General features: G+C 37.8%; 1 protein-coding gene across 1 annotated transcript in view; it reads right to left on the reverse strand.

Moving 5' to 3' along the window:
- The window catches only part of ASPM (assembly factor for spindle microtubules), a 44,424-nt gene that overhangs the window by 20,312 nt on the left and 1,906 nt on the right, over positions 1-22,206 (reverse strand). The window contains 16 exon segments of the mRNA XM_058668966.1: positions 2,946-3,140; positions 7,239-7,367; positions 7,478-7,620; positions 7,714-7,921; positions 9,558-9,776; positions 10,268-10,353; positions 10,436-10,581; positions 11,574-11,749; positions 12,314-12,444; positions 12,991-13,132; positions 14,534-14,601; positions 15,789-16,034; positions 17,231-17,377; positions 17,777-17,872; positions 20,226-21,705; positions 21,860-22,003. Coding sequence (XP_058524949.1) covers positions 2,946-3,140; positions 7,239-7,367; positions 7,478-7,620; positions 7,714-7,921; positions 9,558-9,776; positions 10,268-10,353; positions 10,436-10,581; positions 11,574-11,749; positions 12,314-12,444; positions 12,991-13,132; positions 14,534-14,601; positions 15,789-16,034; positions 17,231-17,377; positions 17,777-17,872; positions 20,226-21,705; positions 21,860-22,003 — 3,756 coding nt within the window.

Below are 22,206 nucleotides of genomic sequence, written 5' to 3' on the forward strand. Positions count from 1 at the left end.
AACATCAAATTGCATGTAGAGAAATTACATTCTTTCCTCTGAAGACCTAGAAAAAAACAAGGAAGTACCTGTCACCATTCCTAATTAACTTCATAAATGCAGTAAAATAAAACGCATAGACTAATAAAAAAATAAACTATATTTACTTAGAGATTATCAAGAAAATTTTAAAAACACAAATAAAAGCAAGCTAAACAAATTTATAGGCTATAGCACTTATATTAGAATAAAAAAAAATCGCACATTTATCTGAAAAAGTAGGTTTGAGTCTTATGAATAAAATTTCAAAAGAGCACAGTTTCAAAAGATCTAAACAGATACTATCCTGAACAGAAAGACTCAATATTGTTAAGGCTTCAGTTCTTCCCATTTTATTCACTATAACTCCAGTCAAAACCTTACCTAGAAATATGATTCTAGCACTATATAGAAAGATAAAAAATTCAAGAACAGTCAACACAAAATTGAAAAAAAACAAAATTGGCAGACAAGTATTACCTATTGTCAAGATCTAATATAAAACCACCATAATCATGACTGTGGTATTGGAAAAAAGAATAAATATGTCAGAAGGAGACCATAGAATTAACTATCTTTGACAAAAATGCTAAGGATATTGAATTGAAAAGCAAGTTATTTTTCACAAATAGGATTTAAACAAGTCACATCCACATGCAAAAAAATAAAGTGGATGTAAGCTTTTACTGTATATCATTTACAATAATTAACTAAAATAAAACTACAAAACTAAACAGCTTAAAACATGACAGCACAAAATCTAAATACCTTTAATTTGGCAACAACACTTCAGACAAAATATCAAGTGTTCTACTCATAAAAAAAATAATCAGCACACAAGATTCTCTTAAAAGAATGAAAACAGGGCCCGGCGGCGTGGCCTAGCGGCGAAAGTCCTCGCCTTCAAAGCCCCGGGATCCCATATGGGCGCCGGTTCTAATCCCGGCAGCTCCACTTCACATCCAGCTCCCTGCTTGTGGCCTGGGAAAGCAGTCGAGGATGGTCCAAAGCCTTGGGACCCAGCACCCACGTGGGAGACCCGGAAGAGGTTCCTGGATCCTGGCTTCGGATCGGTGCAGCACTGGCCGTTGCAGTCACTTGGGGAGTGAAACATCAGACAGAAGATCTTCCTCTCTGTCTCTCCTCTCTGTATATCTGACTTTGTAATAAAAATAAATAAATCTTAAAAAAAAAAGAGTGAAAACAAAGCTACAGACTAATAGAAAATATTTTTAAAACAAACATTTGAGAACGTTTTTAAACCTAAATAGATAAAGAGCCTTAAAAATCAACAATAAGGGGCTCGATGGCATAGTGGTTAAAGTCCTTACCTTGCATTCACAGGATCCCATATGGTCACCGGTTCTAGTTCCGGAGGCCTTGCTTCCCACCCAGCTCCCTGCTTGTGGCCCTCGGGGGAGAGCAGTCGAGGATGGCCCAAAGCCTTGGGAACCTGCACCTGCATGGGAGACCTGGAGGAACTCCTGGCTCCTGGCTTCGGATTGGCTCAGCTTCAGCCGTTGCAGTCACTTTTGGGGAATGAACTATCGGACGGAGGATCTTCCTTTCTGTCTCTCCTCCTCTCTGTATATCTGACTTTCCAATAAAAATAAATAAATCTTTAACAAAAATCAACAATAAGAAATCATACAACCTAATTTAAAAATTGGCAGAAAAAATTTTTAATAGATGCCTTAAGCATGTGAAAAGCTGCTCAACATCACTTGGGATTTGCAAACTGATATAAAGACAAGATACTACCACCTACCTTTCAGAATAGCTAAAACAAAGGTACTAGTAACACCAAATGCTAACAAAGATACAGAGTAGCAGAAACTCATCCATTTCTTGAGAGAATGTAAAATGCTGCAATCATTTGGAAGACAGTTTGGATTTACTCACAAAGCTAACAGTCTTACTTTATAATCTAATAATCATACACTCCCCCAGATAGTTGAAAACAATTTTATGCAAAATCCTATACTCAAATGTTTATACAAGCTTTGTTTATAACTGTCAAAAAAAAACCAGGGGAATTTAAATATCCTTTAATAACTGAAAGGATAAAAAGTTCTGATATACTCATACCAAGCAATATTATTTGCTGATAAATTATCAAGCCAGAAAAAGAAACATGTCATCTTAGAGTGGCAATTTACTAAGCGACAAATCAAAGGGGTCAAACTAATTTGATATTCTAGAAAAGAAAGTGGAGAAACAGTTAGAGCACTGGTTGCCAGAGAGTATGGGGAGGCATAAAGAATATTACATAATGAAAAAGAGACTCAACTCACCAAAAAGACTAAAAAAATCTCAAATAAGTATTTACCCAACGAAAGACCTTCAAAACACATACGGCAAAAACTGAAAGATCTGAATCGAGGAAGACATGTGCACAGGTTACTAAGCCGCTGTTACCTGTGGCTTAGTAAAAGCATGAGTGGAAAAAAACAAGTAAGGATATACAAGAACGGACCGTTATCAAACAAGTGTAGCTATCAACATTTATGGACCACTGTACACAACAACAGAACACACTCTTTTTAAGTACACACAGAACATTCACTTGGATTGTGCGTAAGTAAATTTTTCCTGTACAATACCACGAACAAGTACTTTCAGCTTTGTGAGCCAGTTCTGTTACAAAGACTCAACTTTGCCAACACAGCTCAAAAACACATAAACAAATGGATGTGGCTGTATTCTAAAAACAGCAGTTAGGCCAAATATAAACTACATGCTGGGAATGAGCACTCACATTTTGGTATCTACTGGGATCCAGGAACCAGACCCATTCAAATACCAAGCATTGACTGTACTAAAAAATCGTAAAATATAATTATGGAAAACTTCATTGCATTTTACCTTCCACATCAAAAAATACAATGAAATTTTTTTAAGTTCACCATCAGTCAAGGATGCTATACCTGAATAACAGATGCTGAATTATTTTGAACCTTTTCCAGTTTTTCTTTCTTCAGTGTTAATAATTTTCGCTGTGCAATCAGTCTCCGCCAGTATTTTTGAATTACCAGTGCTGCATTAACCTTTTTTTTCAATCGTCGTTTTGCTAGAAAACTGATTATAGCGCACTGAATAATTCTTGCAGCTTTGTCTCTTTCCTTAAGAAGAAAAACATTAGCAATGTGAATTAAACAATTAAAGATCTTAAAAACTATGTTTAGATAATCATCCATTATTAACCAAATTAATCCTAGAATTAAAATATCTGTCAGGCTTCTTATGTTCCTCTTTGAAAAACAGATAAATGGAGAACATTAAATGAGCCTGGTGAAAGATTTGTAGGTGTGTTTTCAGGCTGGACAAAAGAGTCCCAAGAAATGGTCTAAGATAAAAATCATGGAAAAGTATTATCTATCATAGAGCCTCAGTAATGGAGATAGAGGCAATATAATATAAGAAGGTATGTCTTCAGATTCCGGTCCAGTGAATCAATGATTAACTTGCAATAAACAGGAGTCTGAAAAAACGTTTTACAGTATAAGTATAATATTACTGTTACAATTTGAACAATACAAAAAGTGGGAGGGAACACAGTTCTTTCTTGAGTGTAGCAGCTGCTGTGGTTGGTGTTAATCCACTGAGACTCTAGCGACCTGGATGCAGTTCAGATTCTGAGACTGGGCTCTCACATGCTCAACACCATGTGGTCAAAGAGCAGATGGCTGCCCAGGGAATACTGGAGGCCAGTACCCTTCACATGCCTTACTTGTTTCTATTACTTCTAACAACTATCTACCATGAATAACAGTATCTCCTATGTCCAGTACCATTCTAAATATTTTCTGAATGATGCACTTAAAACTCACGATAACTCTGAAAACAAATGAGCGGACATTATTCTCTCTCAGGAAACTGAAGCAGAGAAGTCATGCGATTTTTCTTCTCCAAACAAAGCTGAGATTTCAAGCAGGCAGTCTAGACTGGCAGACCAGACCATGACATTAATCATGTTGCTACATTTTCCAAGGCTACATTTAGCTATTCACTTTAACTAGATTACAAACTGGAAGTTGAGTTGTTTCCTCCGGTGGAAATCAACTTACAGACTGCTGTCTGGGATAGCAAGTCATACACAATGAGCTACAGAGCCTCAGTAATAAAAGCAAGCAGTAGATGGCACCTGTGTGCACATGCTGTCAAATTGTTATTTTAACATAAAAATGAGAATCAATGTGATTAAAACATGAAGTAAGAAATGGTAAGTGCCTTGTATTGGATCATGCCTCTAAAGGTAAAAGACCTGACACTTGTAAAACTGGGCAGTACAGTAAGAATTATGTATATCAAGTTGACCAAGCCTTTTAACACCACTGCCAGAGCTCCTGAGAAAGCAATGGCCTTTAGATCTGCAGAAAGTCAAGTCAAAATAAAGCCTTATTACCTAAACAAACAAACAAACAAACAAACAAAAAATAACAATGCTTTAAAACACCGAACACTGCAGTTTAGAAGTATATGGCATTGAGGTAGAAAGTGATATGTGCCAGGGATATTTCTGATGAAAGCAAAATAAAGTGTCACAAAACTATTTTAAAATGTGTATCTATTGATTTTCATAATATACAGGAGGCAAAGAGAAAGAGAGAGAAGCAATCTATTCCATTTGCTAGTCTACTTCCCAAATACCCAAAACAGCCAGGATTGGGTTAGACTAAATCTAGAGTCCAGAAATTAATCTAGGTTTCCCAGTGGGTGGCAGGGACCCAAAAACTGAAGCCAAAACCTGCTGTTTCCCAGCATGGGCAGACAGGAAATTGAAATCAGAAGTGGTACCAAGACATGAAATCTTGGTACATCATAGAATGGGGTTGTCTCAAGTGGCATGTTAACTAAGTATTAGAAAGCAAGCTTTCTTAGGTTATACCTGGGCAAACGGCATATTACTGAGGGGTTATAAGGTTAGGAGAGTAGCCTCTGATTACTAAATAACACAAGAGTGCAAAGACAGAGCAGGAATGGTAACAGGCAGAAGAAACAAAAGGGACTCACTCTGACCCTAGCACCCCCCTCCCGCCCCCGCCCATGAATGTGGAACATTTCCATAATCTAGCTGGAAAACGGGCCTGTGGTAGAAATCAAGTGTCATAATGAAAGAGGCGTATAGATTTTCATCCATCAGTTGGGAGAAAAGCAGGCTCTGTACCAAGGTCATGCAGAAGGCCAGGTGGCTGGAGCTGTCTGTGGCCAGTCTTGGGAAGTGTGGTGAAGACAAACAGCTTCCCCACAGGCCCCAGGACAAAACTGGTTCTCTACCTTGGAAAAGTCATTGCCAAATGTAAGGAATGGGATATGACAAGGTAGGATGAGCTCAGCACACAAGAAACACTTCCCTTAAGGACTTTGTGCAAATTCTCCAATGAGGAGCAATCCCCACATCACCTCCTTGCAGTGGCTTCTTCCTTCATACACAGGCCAAATATGAAGATCTACTTGGTTTTACAGTTTATGCCGAGTTGTTGACAGAAGAACTGTCAAGTGGATGGGCAGGAGTCTTTCTTTGAGAATTCATCAGTTACTTCTGGCTACTTGCTAGTGCTTCCTTGTCATTATAAAATGCTTGAGCCACTCAATGCAGAGTTTATGTAAATTATAAAAATGATAATCAAGCAAAACATAAAACCTGAAAAGTAGCTATCTCCAGATAATGCTAATAGTTTAGTGGCTTGTAATATCCTACCAGGACACGTAGCAGTCTACTGTTCAGTGTTCCAAATAAAAAATGCGCGTAGGTGAGGCAGGGGTGGAGGTGCAGAGGTGATGGGGTGGCAGAGGGCCAACCCAGAAGAAAGGCAGGGGTCAGATCGGGTCAATGAAGTTTAAACACAGCTACAGAAATTGTTTTTCATTTAGCCCTTTACAAAGAAAAGTGAGAAATTCTGCACTATTTGTATCAAGAAAATAAACAAAGAAAAAAGGATCTGAGTAGTAAAAACCTATGGAACTTCTATGGTTAATAATCCATGGCTACATATAGTCTAATACCTACTTCTTACTATTCTCATTCAGTGCTGCAAAAAAAAAAAAAAAAAAAAAAAAAGAGTTAAGTCTGAGAACGGTCTAAGAAAGATCTTTTCCTGAAAACTTTGAAACATCTGGGGTTGACAGGAAGGTGCAGGGGGTCAAGTCACCGAGTGTAGTAGCAGCATCCCAAGAGATGTTGGTCCCTGCTAACGTGCCTGGGAAGCAGAGGAAGACGGCCCAAGCCCTCGGGCACTTGTATGCTCATGGGAGTCCCAGAAGAAGTTCTTGGCTCCTGAATCTAGTTATGTCCCACACTGGATGTTGCTGACAGTTTGGAGAGGGAGCCAGTAGGTGGATGATCCCTATCTCCTCTTTACTCTTCCTAACTTTGCCTCTCAAATGAATAAATCTTTTTTCTAAATCAATTCTCCTAGAAGCTTCCAACAATAAGTATCTTCCAAGAAACAGTTTCGTGGCAAACAGAATTGGGCTTGCTAATTACAGGACACTTGATACTCCGCAACACTCTGAGGACAAGCCTCAGGGAGCAGAGTTTCCTGAAGGCTGATTAGATTTCAACAGGTAGAGAAAGAGTCAAAGCAAAACTCCCTCACTTGGGCTTCACAAATTAAGAAACCTGGTTAAGCCACACATCTTTCACTGCAGCAGACCAAGTGAAAGAATTAAAAGAGGCTGGAAGACAAATAAAATCAAAGGTTTCCCAGCAATTAGGGAGAAATAACCCTATCTCCTCAACTCAAAATATGTAATACACAATTATTAAATGTACTTCAATAACTTCATGCAACAGGGCCAGGTCTGTGGCACAATGCACTAAGCTGGTGCGAGACGCTGGCATCCCTTGGGAGTCCAGACTCGAGTTTTGGCAGCTCCACGTTTGATTTAACTCCCAATAGAAGAAGGCTCAAGTGTTTGGGTTCCTGCCACCCACGTGGGAGACCCAGATGGAATTCCAGGCTCCTGGCATTGGGCTGGCTAAGCGCCATGCACTGCAGCCAGGTGTGAAGTAAACCAGCAGTTTACTTAAAAGATCTCTCTAACTCTGATTTTCAAATAAATACATTTTTTAAGCGAAACAGCAATAACTTCAAAAAACCTAAAAAACAATAATAACTTCACACAGCAATAATATTTAAAAGTCATATGAGAAGTCAATTAACTAAAATCTTATAAGGAACGATTCACACTGTAATATTATCATTTACAAGGAGTACCTGATAGCGTTTTAGATCTGCTTTTAGTTTATATTTTCTCCAGGTTGCCTGTATAAGACGAGCAGCTCTTATTTCTTTACGAAGATCTAAAAGTCTTGCACACAGAAATGACAAATAAGTAATGACCACCTAAGAGAAAATACAAAACATGTCAACCATATTTCAACAGAGAATATATACATCTTGCTATCTCCTGAAACTCTTGTTATCAAAAATATTAAGACTCTCAGATGACTTACCTTCTCATCTGGAATTGTATTTGACATATCTGAATGATGAATCATGGCAGGTATTCCACCAAGGTCTTGAACTGCAGACTTAACTAAATGGAAATTTTTCTTCTCATTTTCCAGGAGCTCTTTGAATAGTTCCGAAGCATTTTCTAGTATGCAGGTGGAAAAACAGATATTAGACTCCTCAAACCAAATATCTGGCATGGCAAAGAACTGGGAAGGTTACACGTGAAGGCACTAACCATGATCCAGGGTCTTGGGGGACACATCCAGAGCACTGTCATCAGATTCAGATGATGAGTTTAACGCCACTGAGCCGGTGCGTGTGCATTCCACGGTCTGGGTTGTGTGTTGACAGATGGCGTCAAAAGGCACATAGCAAGGGTGGTAGTGGTGGATCAGGTAGCACAGGACACGGCCATCTGAGAAAGCCACTGTGAAATTCTCCACCTGAGTGGAAATGCCAGAAAAATAATGACTGCATTTAGGTAGCAAGACATTTAGCAATTTTGTAGTCCTTTATTTCCTTTTAATAGCTAAGATTACCATAATAATATAGTTACAACCAAATTCTCAATTACACTGATCACTCCAAAAACCAGACATGATTATGTTGATAATTATAAACTTATGCTGTCAGGCTACTAATTACTGTGCATTGAAGAGTATCCCTCAAAACATCATGTGTTGCCTAGAACTTTATAACGTGAATTTGAGCCATTAAAGCTATAATCAATTACATGAAGTCACATGGGTATAAAGTACACTCAACTATGACTTGTGAGTGACAAGAGAAGCAGAATACAGAAACAACTGCATGTGATGACAAAGGCAGACTAAAGAAGCACGCCTGCAAGGTGAAGAATGCCAAGGATTGCTGAAAATGCCAGTTTCAGAAAAAGACATAGGAAATGGAGTTCCCTCCTCCCCTCCCGCAAGTATTTAGTAAGAACATGACTTGGCTAACACTTTGGTTTCCGACTTCCATTCCTGGACTAGTGACACAAAACATTTTCATTATTTTGTTTGACATAGTATTTGTAGATATTTAGGAAACATAATAAAAAAAACTCAGTACACTCACATAATGTGGGATGACCAAATCAGTAAATTAACAATCTCACCTCCTCAAACACTTATTATTTTTATGCACTGGAAACCTACTAACCCTTCAGGATATTATGAAATATATAACAAAGTGATATATACTGCAGTTAGCCTAACACACTATAGAACCCACTAGAAATAAACACTAGATAATAGGCCCCAACACGTTTTTATTTTAAGCCATTCAGTTTGTAGTAATTCCTACAGCAGTCTTCAGAAATCACAGCAAATATGGCTGACTCTTATTATTTGTGATCAGGGAAATAATGAATATCAAACTCATCAACACAGTATAGGATTAGGCTGTAGGGAGGTGCTGGTCAAAACATTTTCATCAGTCAATCAATATATAACCTTATTTTAGGTATCACAATCTTAGGACATTAGACAGTGCTATAGTAATACACTTGAGGGACATTTTAAACTGGAAAATGAACAAAAAAGAACACAAAAACACAGGAGAGTAAGTAGACCTTGAAAAGGACACTGGTTTTAAGTGGAATTGCTGGGGCCTGGCGGCGTGGCCTAGCGGCGAAAGTCCTCGCCTTCAAAGCCCCGGGATCCCATATGGGCGCCGGTTCTAATCCCGGCAGCTCCACTTCCCATCCAGCTCCCTGCTTGTGGCCTGGGAAAGCAGTAGAGGACGGCCCAAAGCTTTGGGACCCTGCACCCGTGTGGGAGACCTGGAAGAGATTCCTGGTTCCCGGCATCGGATCGGCGCGCACCAGCCCATTGCGGCTCACTTGGGGAGTGAATTATCAGACGGAAGATCTTCCTCTCTGTCTCTCCTCTTCTCAGTATATCTGACTTTGTAATAAAATAAATAAAATCTTTAAAAAAAAAAAAAGTGGAACTGCTGAAACACAAAGGCAGAGAGCAGCTTCCTGTATCAAACTGGGCGAAGTGCCCTGGTGTTTCTTTAGCTCTGTTACTCCACTTAAAAAAGACATTAGATTAAAATAAACACAAAGAAATTTACCTTTTTATTATAAAAGGCACAAACAGCATTCACCCAATCCATCAATAATCTAACGTTTTCACTATATTGCCCAACAGAATCACTTTTCCTTTTGTCTTTTTTGTTTATATAAGCATCAGAATGGCATGATAGAGCAGACATTGTGTTCTTTATACAATGTGTTTGTTTTAGAAAGTTAATTTCATCCTTCAATTGATCTGAATTTAGAGAAATATCCACCTGAAATACACACAAAAAAAGATAAAAATGTATTTTTAACACACAGAAACAAATTTCTGTTTTCTACTTAGAGAAAGTATTGAAGAGTGAAATTAATCTAGTAAGAAAGTTTAAAAAATCTAGGGAAATATATAGAACATAAGTTTTACCATGAAAAACTCATTTTTTTCAAAAGACAAACATAACCCATAGAAGCACTAGAATGCTCAATACTTAAAACATGGGATGTAGAGCAATGCAAGCCTCGGCTCCAATCCTCACATTACTTCTAATCAATGACATAAGCTTCAACTTCAGTTTCTTCTCTGTGAGAAAGATCTAACACCAACTTTGTCAGTGGACAGTAAAGCTTAAACTTGTACCTGTGCCTGGGAATTATCTCACCTTCAGGGAGAGAATAAACCCTAGTAGTCTTTATTTGATTCGAATTGCTTTTGTATGTCAATACTCAAAATTGCTAAAAACTACAAAATGTACTAGATATACAGTACCTGAAAGGCAAACGCTACTTTCCAAAGCAAGGCAAGAGTTTTTTCTCTGTGCCTATCCACAATATCCTTGGATTGTATCGTATTTCCTACAAAGGAAAAGTTAGTTAATTAGCATAATTTCTATGCACATAAATGCTAAGTGAAGAGATCATTTTCATGTGTCTTTACCATGTTCATCACTTAGCTGAATTCCTTGTGATTTAAGAACTTGAAGAGCAATGTCAACATTGTGTATCTTTTGAAGACGACTGATTGCTGGAATTCTGAGTTTTTTTGAAAGATCCCAGTTTTTTGTGAGAAGTTCCATGGTTCGCCTACGAGTAAGGATATTTAAATGAAACTGTTACGTAAAAATAACTGGTAAATCTGAGGCTTAACTTAACTTCACAGTGAAAAACTGTACCTTACTATTAAAGAAACCCTTTTCTTTGACTAATAAAACTGCTTCCTTTAGAAGGACATAAGACACAGTAGGGAGTGCCCCAGAAACAAGACAGATTTCTTCAAGTCCAATATCTTAAAGAGGCAACCACAGCAAGCCGAAGGCCATTCCTTCAAAGCACAAACCGGGAGCCTGGTGGCATGGCCTAGCGGCTAAAGTCCTTGCCTTGAACGCGCTGGGATCCCATATGGGAGCCAGGTTCTAGTCCCGGCAGCTCCACTTCACATCCAGCTCCCTGCTTGTGGCCTGGGAAAGCAGGAGAGGACGGCCCAATGCTTTGGGACCCTGCACCCGCATGGGAGACCCAGAAAAGGTTCCTGGTTCCCGGCTTTGGATCGGCACAGCACTGGCCATTGCAGTCACTTGGGGAGTGAATCATCAGACAGAAGATCTTCCTCTCTGTCTCTCCTTCTCTCTGCGTATCTGATTTTGTAATAAAAATAAATAAATATTTAAGAAAAAAAAAGCACAAACCGGGAACCCATCATTCTTCCTTGCCCAATCTTAGGAATTCCAGTGTATAACTAAGGAAGCATTACATAAGTTGAAGAAAATATCATGAGTTAATGTACAAATTACACTGCATAAACTTGGGCAAGTCATTCTACCTAAGGATTCAAATTATGTTCCTCATGTATAAAGTAAGGCTAATGCTATAGTTTCAAACAATACTGAAGCCACTACCAACACAGGGGTGCTATTTCAACACTTGACACCTCAGTTTAATTCTCTTCCCAACTTCTATTCTGAGGTTGGGAATTTCTACTATTTTTACCGGACTTTAGTCATATGTCAACAGGGGTAAAAAGTATTTTCTAGAAAATTTTAGATTATTCTGCTAAGCAAAATCATTCTGATACTTACACAAGGCGCACTCCACATTGCAAGTCTACGGCAAGATTTGTCACAGCAAAATCAAATTCATCAAATGGTGTCTGAACATGACTAACAGGTAATCCCAATAAGCTAAGGTGGCGAGAAAGATCACCTTCTCCACTTAGGAAATCTCTTGAAAATGCCAGAAGAATTTCTTTACTAGCCTATAAAGACATACATGTTAGGTATTATATTTCAGCATATCATTTTTTATGATTAAAAAAAAAATCTTCTAAGTCATTCTGCTATACACAAAGAAATCAAATTAAAGTTTTACAAAAAGATTGCCAGATTAATACCATATGGTAATAACACAAATATAATTTACTTCTAATTTCAAGCCATTTTAAAAATAGTAAATAATGTGTAGTGAAAGATCACTCCCGCCAAAAATGATCACCCCCCCGAAAAAAATCCATCGATGCTCTTGTAAAACCCATGTCCCAAAATTTGGAGCTCAGCTTCAACTGAGGTTCAAACATTATCTGCCATGGAAGGGTGAGCCAATTAATATGTAACTTGCTGCCTTATGAAAGGAAGGAGTACTGGCATTGAAACAAGCAGTCCAAGCAATGACACTGTCAAGCTGGGTGAAGAGTCACTAGCTGGTATTGTTTTACTCCACAGCACTCTTCTTTTAAAAATGACTTTTTTCCTAAAGAGAGAACATGTCAGAGCAAATGAGTCTTCAACAGGAAAATGATATGAAGCACAAATGAAAACTATACCTTGAATTCAGCATCTTTGCAGAAGAGACAGGGGTCATGATCAATAAGTCTGGAAAGTTTTGCATAATCAAGGAAACAGACCAACAATAGCAACTTCTTCAGTGTAAACTTGGACAAAGCTTCTTCGTGATCTGAAATAAATTACAAGAAAAGCATTGTAAGTTAACGCATAGCAGGCAAGTTCACTTAAAAATATGCTAATAATAATATGTAAGTAAAACGAGCAGCAAGCAAAAATAAGGCAGTTTGTGTCATTCTTACTGTTTTACATTTATGATCCCACTTAGTCATAATAATGAAGGACCAGATATTATTCTATATATCCAATTCATGAACAAGCAAATAGGCACAGAAACAGCAAGAGATTTGATTGATCTCACTCAAAAAAGGTTTACTGAACACCTACTATAGATAGGCACCATCCTAGATACTAGATCTACAGCCACAAGTTATAACAAGACCACCTCCAGTGGACTGGCACAGTGTCTGAGGGAGGATGTGGGCAGAGATAGCGGACAGATAGAATGATTATAAACAATGATACAGAAAATGATGGGCAGTGGTGGGGTGGAGGAAGGGAAGGTAGTGCAAGCAGCAACCTATTTACACTGGTTTCCCCGAGAACAGCACAGAGTCAAGCCAGTTACACAGCTGGGAGACGGTGCGGCAACACCTACCATCTCTGTAGAGATGGGGAACAGTGGGATGGCGATATTCAGCTGCGATATCAGGATTCCAAAGCAAGCGTTTAAGAATAAACATAGCCAACCCTGTGACATCACTGTTGTCTTGCAGTGAGATGAGCTCTCCATAAATTGTCTGAAAAGAAAAACAGTTAAAGCCCAATGAAGCTTTATACTATCTTCAAGAAGCAAAGGGATGCAAAGGATGAAACTGGAGAAGGGCACGATTTCCTAAAGAAATGACAAGAACTGAAATGGTTAAACACTAAATAACATCTTTAAATTGCACATTAGTGGTTTGTGCACTTTTTAAAAAAGATTTATTTATTTTTATTGGAAAGGCAAATATACAGATAGAATAGATACAGAAAGATCTTGCATCCACTGGTTCACTCCCCAATTGGCTGCAACAGCCAGACCTAAGACGATCTGAAGCCAGCAGCCAGGAGCTTCTTCTGGGTCTCCCATGCAGGCGCAGGTTCCCAAGGCTTTGGGTCGTCCTCTATTGCTTTCCCAGACCACAAGCAGGGCGCTGGATGGGAAGTGGAACAGCTGGGACATGACCATTGCCCATATGGGATCCCAGCACATGCAAAGTGAGGATTTAGTCACTAAGTTATTGCTCTATGACTCGTTTATGCACATTTTAATATGCGTAATACTTCACAGTGAAAAAAGATACAATGCAGGACTAAGATCAATTCTTAATCATTTGGCAAATAATATTTACATTTAAGATTTTTCCTGTAAATCAAAGAAAAACACAAGCATGTTGTTCAAATCTCATTATAACTGTCCCCTTAAGTAGAATGCTTAACAAATGGACAAGCTTCTGCAAAATTTGGGAAGTTCAGATGTCTTTGTGGCTAAATGACTTAAATATGACATTAGTTTAACCTCCACATGCTTATTATTCAAAAAGACTAAAAAACATAGCCTATATCCTTAACCCTATGTTATACTGATAAAATATGGAGATAAAAGCATGAAGAAGTATTAACACTTGCCAAAATAGAGAAATTTATCTATATAAGTTTTGTTAAGTCTTTGAAGCTTTCTTAAGTCTGCAAAGATTTGACCATTAATTGAAGTGCAATATTGAGGTAGATTGTAAATCTTCACTGAATACTGATATTTGGCAACTCACTCAACACCTAACTGGCTATTTGTCAGTAAAGTGGCAATAATACATACCTCACTGGGTACTAATGACATTTAAGTTAGAAATTATATTTAAAATAACCTAGTTTTTTCATTTCATGTTCAAAAATAAATTTTGTGTAGCTGTCATTACCTATAGCACATATTCATCACATTTAAGCAGTTATAGATAAATTACTCTTAATGATATCACAACATATAATGGCAAGACACAATGGCATAGTCTAACTTAGGAGTACTTACTAACAGATCTTACATTGTATTGAAAAGTAAACCAAGCTAAGAAAATGCCTTTGTAACTTTCAAAATAAAGCCATCTAATTGATAAAAAAAAATATGTAATACACACTGCTTTCAAAACTGCAAACATGCTTACCTCTAGGCCAATTCGAAGCCACAAAGGATTATATGACAACAGCCAATTCAGGACTTTCTGGCGTTCTCCTGAAACAAATGTCAAAACCAAGTAAGCTCAGGTAGCTAATCAAATACAGACAATAAATAAACCTTCATAAAAAGGGTATCAGTGGGGGACAAGTGCTTACATGAAATAACTGAATTTAAATGAAATATACCTCTACAAGATATATGATAATATTTAAGTATGTAAGATTTTAGGCAGTAAAGCTAAAGCATGCATCTTTAGCAGTAAAACAAACGTAAGTTTTGGGTCCCACAATGTGGTGCAGCAGGTGGAGCGGTGTACCACTGGCAACAGTGGCATCCATATGGGCACTAGTTTGTGACAGCTGTTTGGCTTCCGACCCACTCCCTGCAAATGGCCTCAACCAAGCAGCAGAACACAGCCCACATGTGTGCACCCATCACCCACATGGGAGACTTGGATGAAGTTTCTGGCTGCTGGCTTCGCCTGACTTAACTCCGGCCACTGTGACATCTGGAGAGCCAACCAACAGATGTGAAATCTCTCTTTCTCCCACTCTTTCTGTAACTCTGATTTTCAAGTAACAAAAGAAACACATTTTTGAGTATACACCCAAAGGAAATAAAATCTGTATCCAGAAGAGGTACATGCACAGAGCGGTAGAAACTTTCATGTTCACTGGACCATTATTCATATCAGTCTAAGTGTCCAGCAAAGGATAAATGAATAAAATAATTACATATGCGCTTATACCAATACACATCCTTTAAAAAGAAGAAGAGTGCCATTTGTGATAGCTTGAATGAATTTAGAAGACATTATGTGAGTGAAATAAGCCCACACAGAAAGACAAATACTATATGATCTGCTATGGCAAATGTAAAAAAAATGCAGCTCAGAAGTGGTTGTCATGGAGCTCAGGTGTTGGTAAATGCAGGAGATACTGGTGAAAGAGTACAAGTTTTAAGTTATGTCTTGAATAAATTCTGAAGAGACTGATTAAAACTAATACTATATCATATTTAAGAGTGTATCTTAAATCGTCTTACCACACATACACACCAAACAGGTAACTAGGCAATGTCAAGTATAAAACCAAGCTGTAGCTGTCACTGTCATTTTCATAATGTCCACGCATATGAATACCATGTTGTACAACTTAAGCACACACAATTTTGTCAATTATTCCTAAGTAAAGCTGGGGGAGTTGTTAAAAAAGTTCTAGAGATTTCTGCAGTCTTCTTACCCACATCTTTCCAGAGGTGTCTGTCTTTCCGAACAAGTAATCGCCTAGCTTCAATTTCAGTTTCAAGCTTTTTAATTCCTTTAACCATTTTGTCAGAAGTAAATAAACGGCATGCTGCACGTCGCAGCCTGTTCAACCTGCATCGGGCAGTGTAAGCTCTCAGAGACACCTCATCTTTTGTAGGTGCTCTCGGCACACTTATTTTATGTTGATTCTCCACTCCTAAAAGAAGAGTAGCAGCATTCACTAGGGGGAAAAAAAAAGAAAAATGTTTCTGGTTAAAAACTATCTCTACAGAGCCCAGTGGGATAGCCTAGTGACTAAAATCCTCGCCTTACATCCACTAAATTCCCCTATGGGTGCAGGTCATGTCCAGACACCCTGCTTCCCATCCAGCGCCCTTCTTGTGGTCTGGGAAATCAATGGAGGATGGCCCAAAGCCTTGGGACCCTGTACCCACTTGGGAGATCCAGAGGAAGCTCCTGACTCCTGGTTCAGACTGGCTTAGTCCTGGCTGTTGCAGCCACTTGGGGAGTGAATCAGCAGATGGAAGATCTTTCTCTCTGTATCTATTCTCTCTGTACACTTGAATTCCCAAGAAAAATAAATGAATCTTAAAGAAAAAATTATAATATTGCTTAAATTCCAGTAATTGTCAGTTCTATCTATAAAATATTAACTGCAATCTAACCTCTTCCTGTCGTATCCGCCATTCCAAGTTCAAACACCATGGTTGCTAACCCAATCTAATTAGCCTCTGAATTGGCTTCTCTATTTCCATCCTCTTTATAAATTCCTAAAAAGTCAAGCTTCTTAGGAATGTGATTTTTAAATACCAATTAAAATTTAAAATGTCACATAATTTTTGTAAAGCATATTTATTTTCTCTTGAAAATTCAACATTTGAGTTTTTTCCTAGAGGGAAAAATAAGTGATCTTAGAGATTATCTAATTCAAAGACATTTTATCTATGTAGAAATCCTATAGATTCTTCTCAGATACACAAACTGTTTTCCATTTAAATACTACAAGTGGGGCATTCATTACTTTAAAACACACTATGTGGAATGGTTGACAACTGAAGTGTTTTCAAGGGTGTTCCCTTCTGCTGACAATGACCCCTGGAACTTCCATCTAAAGGCTGTACATAAGTTAATTTCCATCATTTTCAGAAGAAAATCCTACAAATATCTGAAGGGTTCCATGTCTTCATTTTATCCCACTCTCAAGTCTTCCCTTTTTCCGGATAAACACAGACATGTTCTAACAATCCCCAACATGAATTTGTTTTCAGATTCAGTTTAATCCCATAACTCTCTTCAAAGTACTTGATAAGAGAGTATGAACAACACAGTCGAGCTACATGGAACTTTCTGTGTTGCTTGAGGTGAGAGAACAGGAAGTAAGCAGTAACTAAATTTAAATCTTTTTTTAATTCTTACCTTCAGACACATTTGTTCTTACAGTGAAGTCGTCAGGAGTCAGTATGAAATTTAGCCACCAAGTGAAGCCCTGCTCCTGCTTTTCTTTCCAACGCTCATCATAAAACATGTTTTTTGCAGCAAATGGCAATGGGTGTCTAGGGATATCTGAGAAAACAATTAGGTTGTTGCATGAGGAATTCCCTTTAAGCTATTATACCACACACAGCAAAAGGCAAATTTTATTAGCAAAGCCATCTATAAAATAGTAAATAATCTTTGTCTTTCCACCTCTTGCTGGAAAGAATTGTAAGCATTTTCATTATAAAGCATAATTAAGGCAAAGCAAAGGGGAAAAAATAAAGCAACACTTATTGGCTATTTAAAAATCCTAAGAGATCCTGAATCCATTTCATCCAAGTCTATTAGAACATCTCAAATATAATTCAAATACACAGTTGTTCAAGCCTTTATCCAACAAAAATATTAATTCATTTCCATTTGTATTGCAACTAATAATTCATTGAATGTCACTTTTTTGAAGAGCTTAAATTAACAAACACTTGCCTGTTTTTAGTGGCCTTAGGAAAGTCAAATTAGATTGTGCCACAGCAACAACAGGTTTTGTTCTTCTTTTTGCTTTAGGAGTTCTGAATACTGAATCTGAAATAAATCAGAAACATAACCAGTAGTATTAAAACTGGACAAATGGTTTTTTCACAATCACATTCACCCAGCAAACACTTAATCACTTCTGTGATCCAGGCATTATAAAACTAACAGTTGGAGGTTCACAGACCATAAACTAGGATTTTGTGCTAAGTGCTAAGAATAAGCAGAACTGATATGATCTTAGTCCTTAAGAAGTTTTCAGGCTAGTATGGAAGAAGGTAAGAGTTGGAAAGTCTTCCTCAGTCGCAACTCTCACACTAGACATGTTCAGAAAGTTCACAGAAGGTGTATATTATGAAAAAAAAAATCTATGCTTGGACTTCACAAATGCTTTGCATCCAGGTGAATGCTTGGCCTGGTGATTAAGATATGGCTTAGGATGCCCACATTGCACACAGAACGCCAGGATCTGACTCCCAACTCCTAATTCCAGCTCCCTGCCACACAAAATCTACAAGACTTTGGTGATGGCTCAAACAACTGTTCTCCACAGGAGACTTGAATCGAGTTCTCGGCTGCAGGCTTTGCCCTCCTAACCATGCTGGGCATTTCGTAGTAATCAGCAGGCAGGAGCTCTCTCTTCATGAACTAAAACAAACTTAACTGCAGTTTGTCACAAACTTTTTGAAGTATATTCAGTATTTTCACATGTTAGCTCATGAAACTGAAATTAGACATAAGGAATATGTCTTGCTTACAGAACTATGATAAAGATGGAGCAAAACACATGTGAGAAATGACATACAAGAACAGGCTGAAAGTTCGAGAATGCTAAAAATAATAGGAGAGCTACTATTTGAACACTTTTATGTCAGTCACTAAGGCTTTTACTCTGGGTGCACCGAGTTTGACAAGCGACTTTACTGTGTCTGTTCAGATGTCAAAAACTTCCCATGACTTACAAGATGCCAAAAACCTGTAATTCCAATAAATACACAAGGCTGGCTATTATCAAAAAGACAAAAGATAATCAACACTGGCAAGGTGATGGAGAAAACAAAACCTCTGCACAGTCAGAAGGAATGTAAATTAGTACAAGCAATGCGGAGGACAGCATGGAGGTTCTTCAAAAACAGACTGGTCATGCCATCTAATAACCTCATTGCTGGTTTTACAGGAAAAGATTCCAGGCTATTAAAGAGACATCTCTTCTCCCATGTTAATTCTAGCACTATTCACAATTCTAACAAAAAAAAAAAAAAAGGAAATAATCCAAGTGCCCCACACTGACAGCTAGATTTGCAAAATGTGCCACAAATACATAATGGAATACTGTTCAGCCATAAAAAGGATGGAATCCTGTTATCTGCAACAACATGGGAAAAACTAAAAAATATTATTATGTGAAATAAGCAAGGCACAGAATGATAAGTACTATATAATCTCTAATACAAGGAATCTAAAAAAACTAGTATCAGAGAGGTAGACTGTATTACCAAAATATGGGGAAATTAGGAGATGGGTGTTAGAAAACATTTAACAGACTCTGACTTAAGCTCCTGTGTCACAAAAGTGTGACAACAGCTAAAAATAACATATGGAGGAACGGGTGGCGTGGCTTAGTGGCTAAAGTCCTTGCCTTGAACGTTCTGAGATCCCATTTGGGCTCCGGTTCTAATCCTGGCAGCCCCACTTCCCATCCAGCTCCCTGCTTGTGGCCTGGGAGGACAGTCAAGGATGGCCCAAAGCCTTGGGACCCTGCACCCGCGTGAGAGATCTGGAAGAAGTTCCTGGCTCCTGGCTTCAGATCGGCATAGCACCAGCCGTTGCGGTCATCTGGGGAGTGAATCATCATTGGATGGAAGATCTTTCTCTCTGTCTCTCCTCTCTGCATATCTGCTTTTCCAATAAAAATAAAATAAATCTTTAAAAAAAATTATAACATATGGAAAGGTCATGGAAAATTTATAGTATGGAAAACCACACAAGGACTGCAACATGTTTTGTACCAAAATAAACTTATCACTTAGTTACAGTATTCCATGAACTTTTGGAAGTACTCTCATATTTCACTTTTTTTAAACAAAAAGTCAAAGCAAAGTATTTTGGATGTGTTCACCATGAAGAAATGATAAATTTTTGAGGAGGAAAGCACCCTAAATCTCATCCAATGTATACAGCTATGAAGCATTTCATGATAATCTATGAACATGCACAATTTGCTTTTATCGTTACAATATCAGAGTTAAGCCCCCACCACACTTGTCCCATCTTCCACTAAGTAAGTTGGTACAATTGTTTGCAATAACACCTTTTAACAGCACTTATAACGTGAAACTAATGATTAATTAAGCCAAAAGATACAAAAAAAATACATCTTTTACAGGAACAAAACAAGACTCACCAGTTTTCTTTTTCAGGCTTAACTTCTCTCTGTTACTGATATATTTAGAAATAGGTGTTACTGTGCTTTTCGTTTTCTTTACAGTTGATGTTTTGGATTCCAAGGGAGAAAAATGGATTCTTTTGCTTTCTCGCACTTCTGTATGTTCTATAACAGCAACAGTCACACTTCCACCTTCCACGATTTCCTCACTCTTTCTTTTACGACTAATTGAAGATGGTGTTGAAGAGGGAATTATTTCACTTTTATCCCCCTTTGATTTACTTATTATTGGATCTATAATTGGAAGAAAAGAATGCAAAACTGCTTTGTCTTTTTGATTATCAATTACTTTTCCATTAACTGCACTGTTGAGGCTTCTTTTCACCTTTGGTTTGATCAGCACTGTTTGGTTTTCTCTGCCACGGGTGGGCCTCGTTTTTGTAACGGTGGCAGAAAGTATTGGGCGTCTTTTAGGTTCTTTATTATGGCTGAAACTGGAAACATCTGGAACTGTAGGAAATGTGGGATGACTTTGTTTTCTGACAGTGTAGTGTTTTGACTTCATTTCCATAACTTTGAATTCTTCCGAAACAGCTTTGGGAGATTTTAGTCCCTGACATGCGGGAGTACATGGCAAAGCTTCACTTTTCCCGCACTTTCCAGGAGACTCTGGGACGAGAGGCTTTTCACTGGACAAGGACACTTTACAGGTTTGCTGCGATACACATACACATGCTATATTATCTTTTAGGAATTGATTTGGGGATAAGATGGGATGAACTGACTCAGATTCTACTTCCTGATTTATTCCATAATTACCATTTATGAAGGAATCTGGGCTTAAAATTGTTTGATAAATTTCATGCACAGTTTTTGACTCCCAATGCACAGGTTTTGAATCACCTCTCATAAAGCCATCTGACGAAAGATGTGTTTCTACTTCTAGTTTTCCATTATTAGCTGCAAGATTATTATTTACAAAGGAATCTGGACTTAGAAAATGTCCATGGTTTTGTGTGATGTTCAAAGCTGAAGAATGGTTTGGGGTAAGAAGTAGTTCACAGTTCTCACTCTGGCTATTAATATTTATGGCATTAAAACAGGTTTCAGTTATCACTTTCTCACTAAAACTAAAGTCTGAAATGTTAGCATCTTCTACATTCAAAAGTTGAATGTTTTCAGACGCAGGAAGAGATGAGTAGGCGGTAGATCGACGCACAGAGAGTGGCACGCAAGTTACATCATGGCATTCCTTAAAAGCAGGGCTGATGGGGGACAGGGGGATTTCATTTTCTTCAAGGGTTAATGAATTGTTTTCAGTTCTGGAACAGGTGTCACTGACAGTCCAGTTCTCACAAGCCTGCAATGGGCTCCTAACCCTATCAATGTTTTGGGAAACACTGAATGTTCTATTAACATTTTGAGTATTTGAAATTCTTCGGTAACTACGAGAAGAGGCTGAAATTTTCTTCTTACTAATAGTATTCCAGACACTCCTCTGCAAAAATAAACAAAATATACCCATTAAGTTGACAGCTTTTGAGTATTATTTGTAAAAATCAAAACTGTTTATAACTTCAAGTCTGTCATCAACATAATTTTACACATTAAACATTTCCTTAGAGTAAATCACACAATGATTAAAACATTACCTTCTTCTTTTTCTTCTCTTCTGCATTTCCTAGTAATATTGCTTGGTGTTTCACAATATCGTTTACAAGAAACGTCACAATCTCTCTGACTCGGCCTTCTTTCAATGGTGTCCAGTTAACAGAAATCACAATTTTTTCTTTAGGCTATATGTGAAAGAATAGAGTTTCAATGATTCTGACTATGCTAATTGCATAACAATGAAAACATGCTACATACTTAGAAAAAGGATTAAAAATTATTAGTCAATAATACTCTACACCCTAACAAAATCTAGTAAGTCAAATATCTTTTTCCAACCTTTTGTGCTCATTCCATCACAACAAAAAAGTCATTAGTAATTGTAATG

This window comes from Ochotona princeps, chromosome 10 (assembly GCF_030435755.1).
Source record: "Ochotona princeps isolate mOchPri1 chromosome 10, mOchPri1.hap1, whole genome shotgun sequence".
NCBI classification, from domain to species: domain Eukaryota; kingdom Metazoa; phylum Chordata; class Mammalia; order Lagomorpha; family Ochotonidae; genus Ochotona; species Ochotona princeps.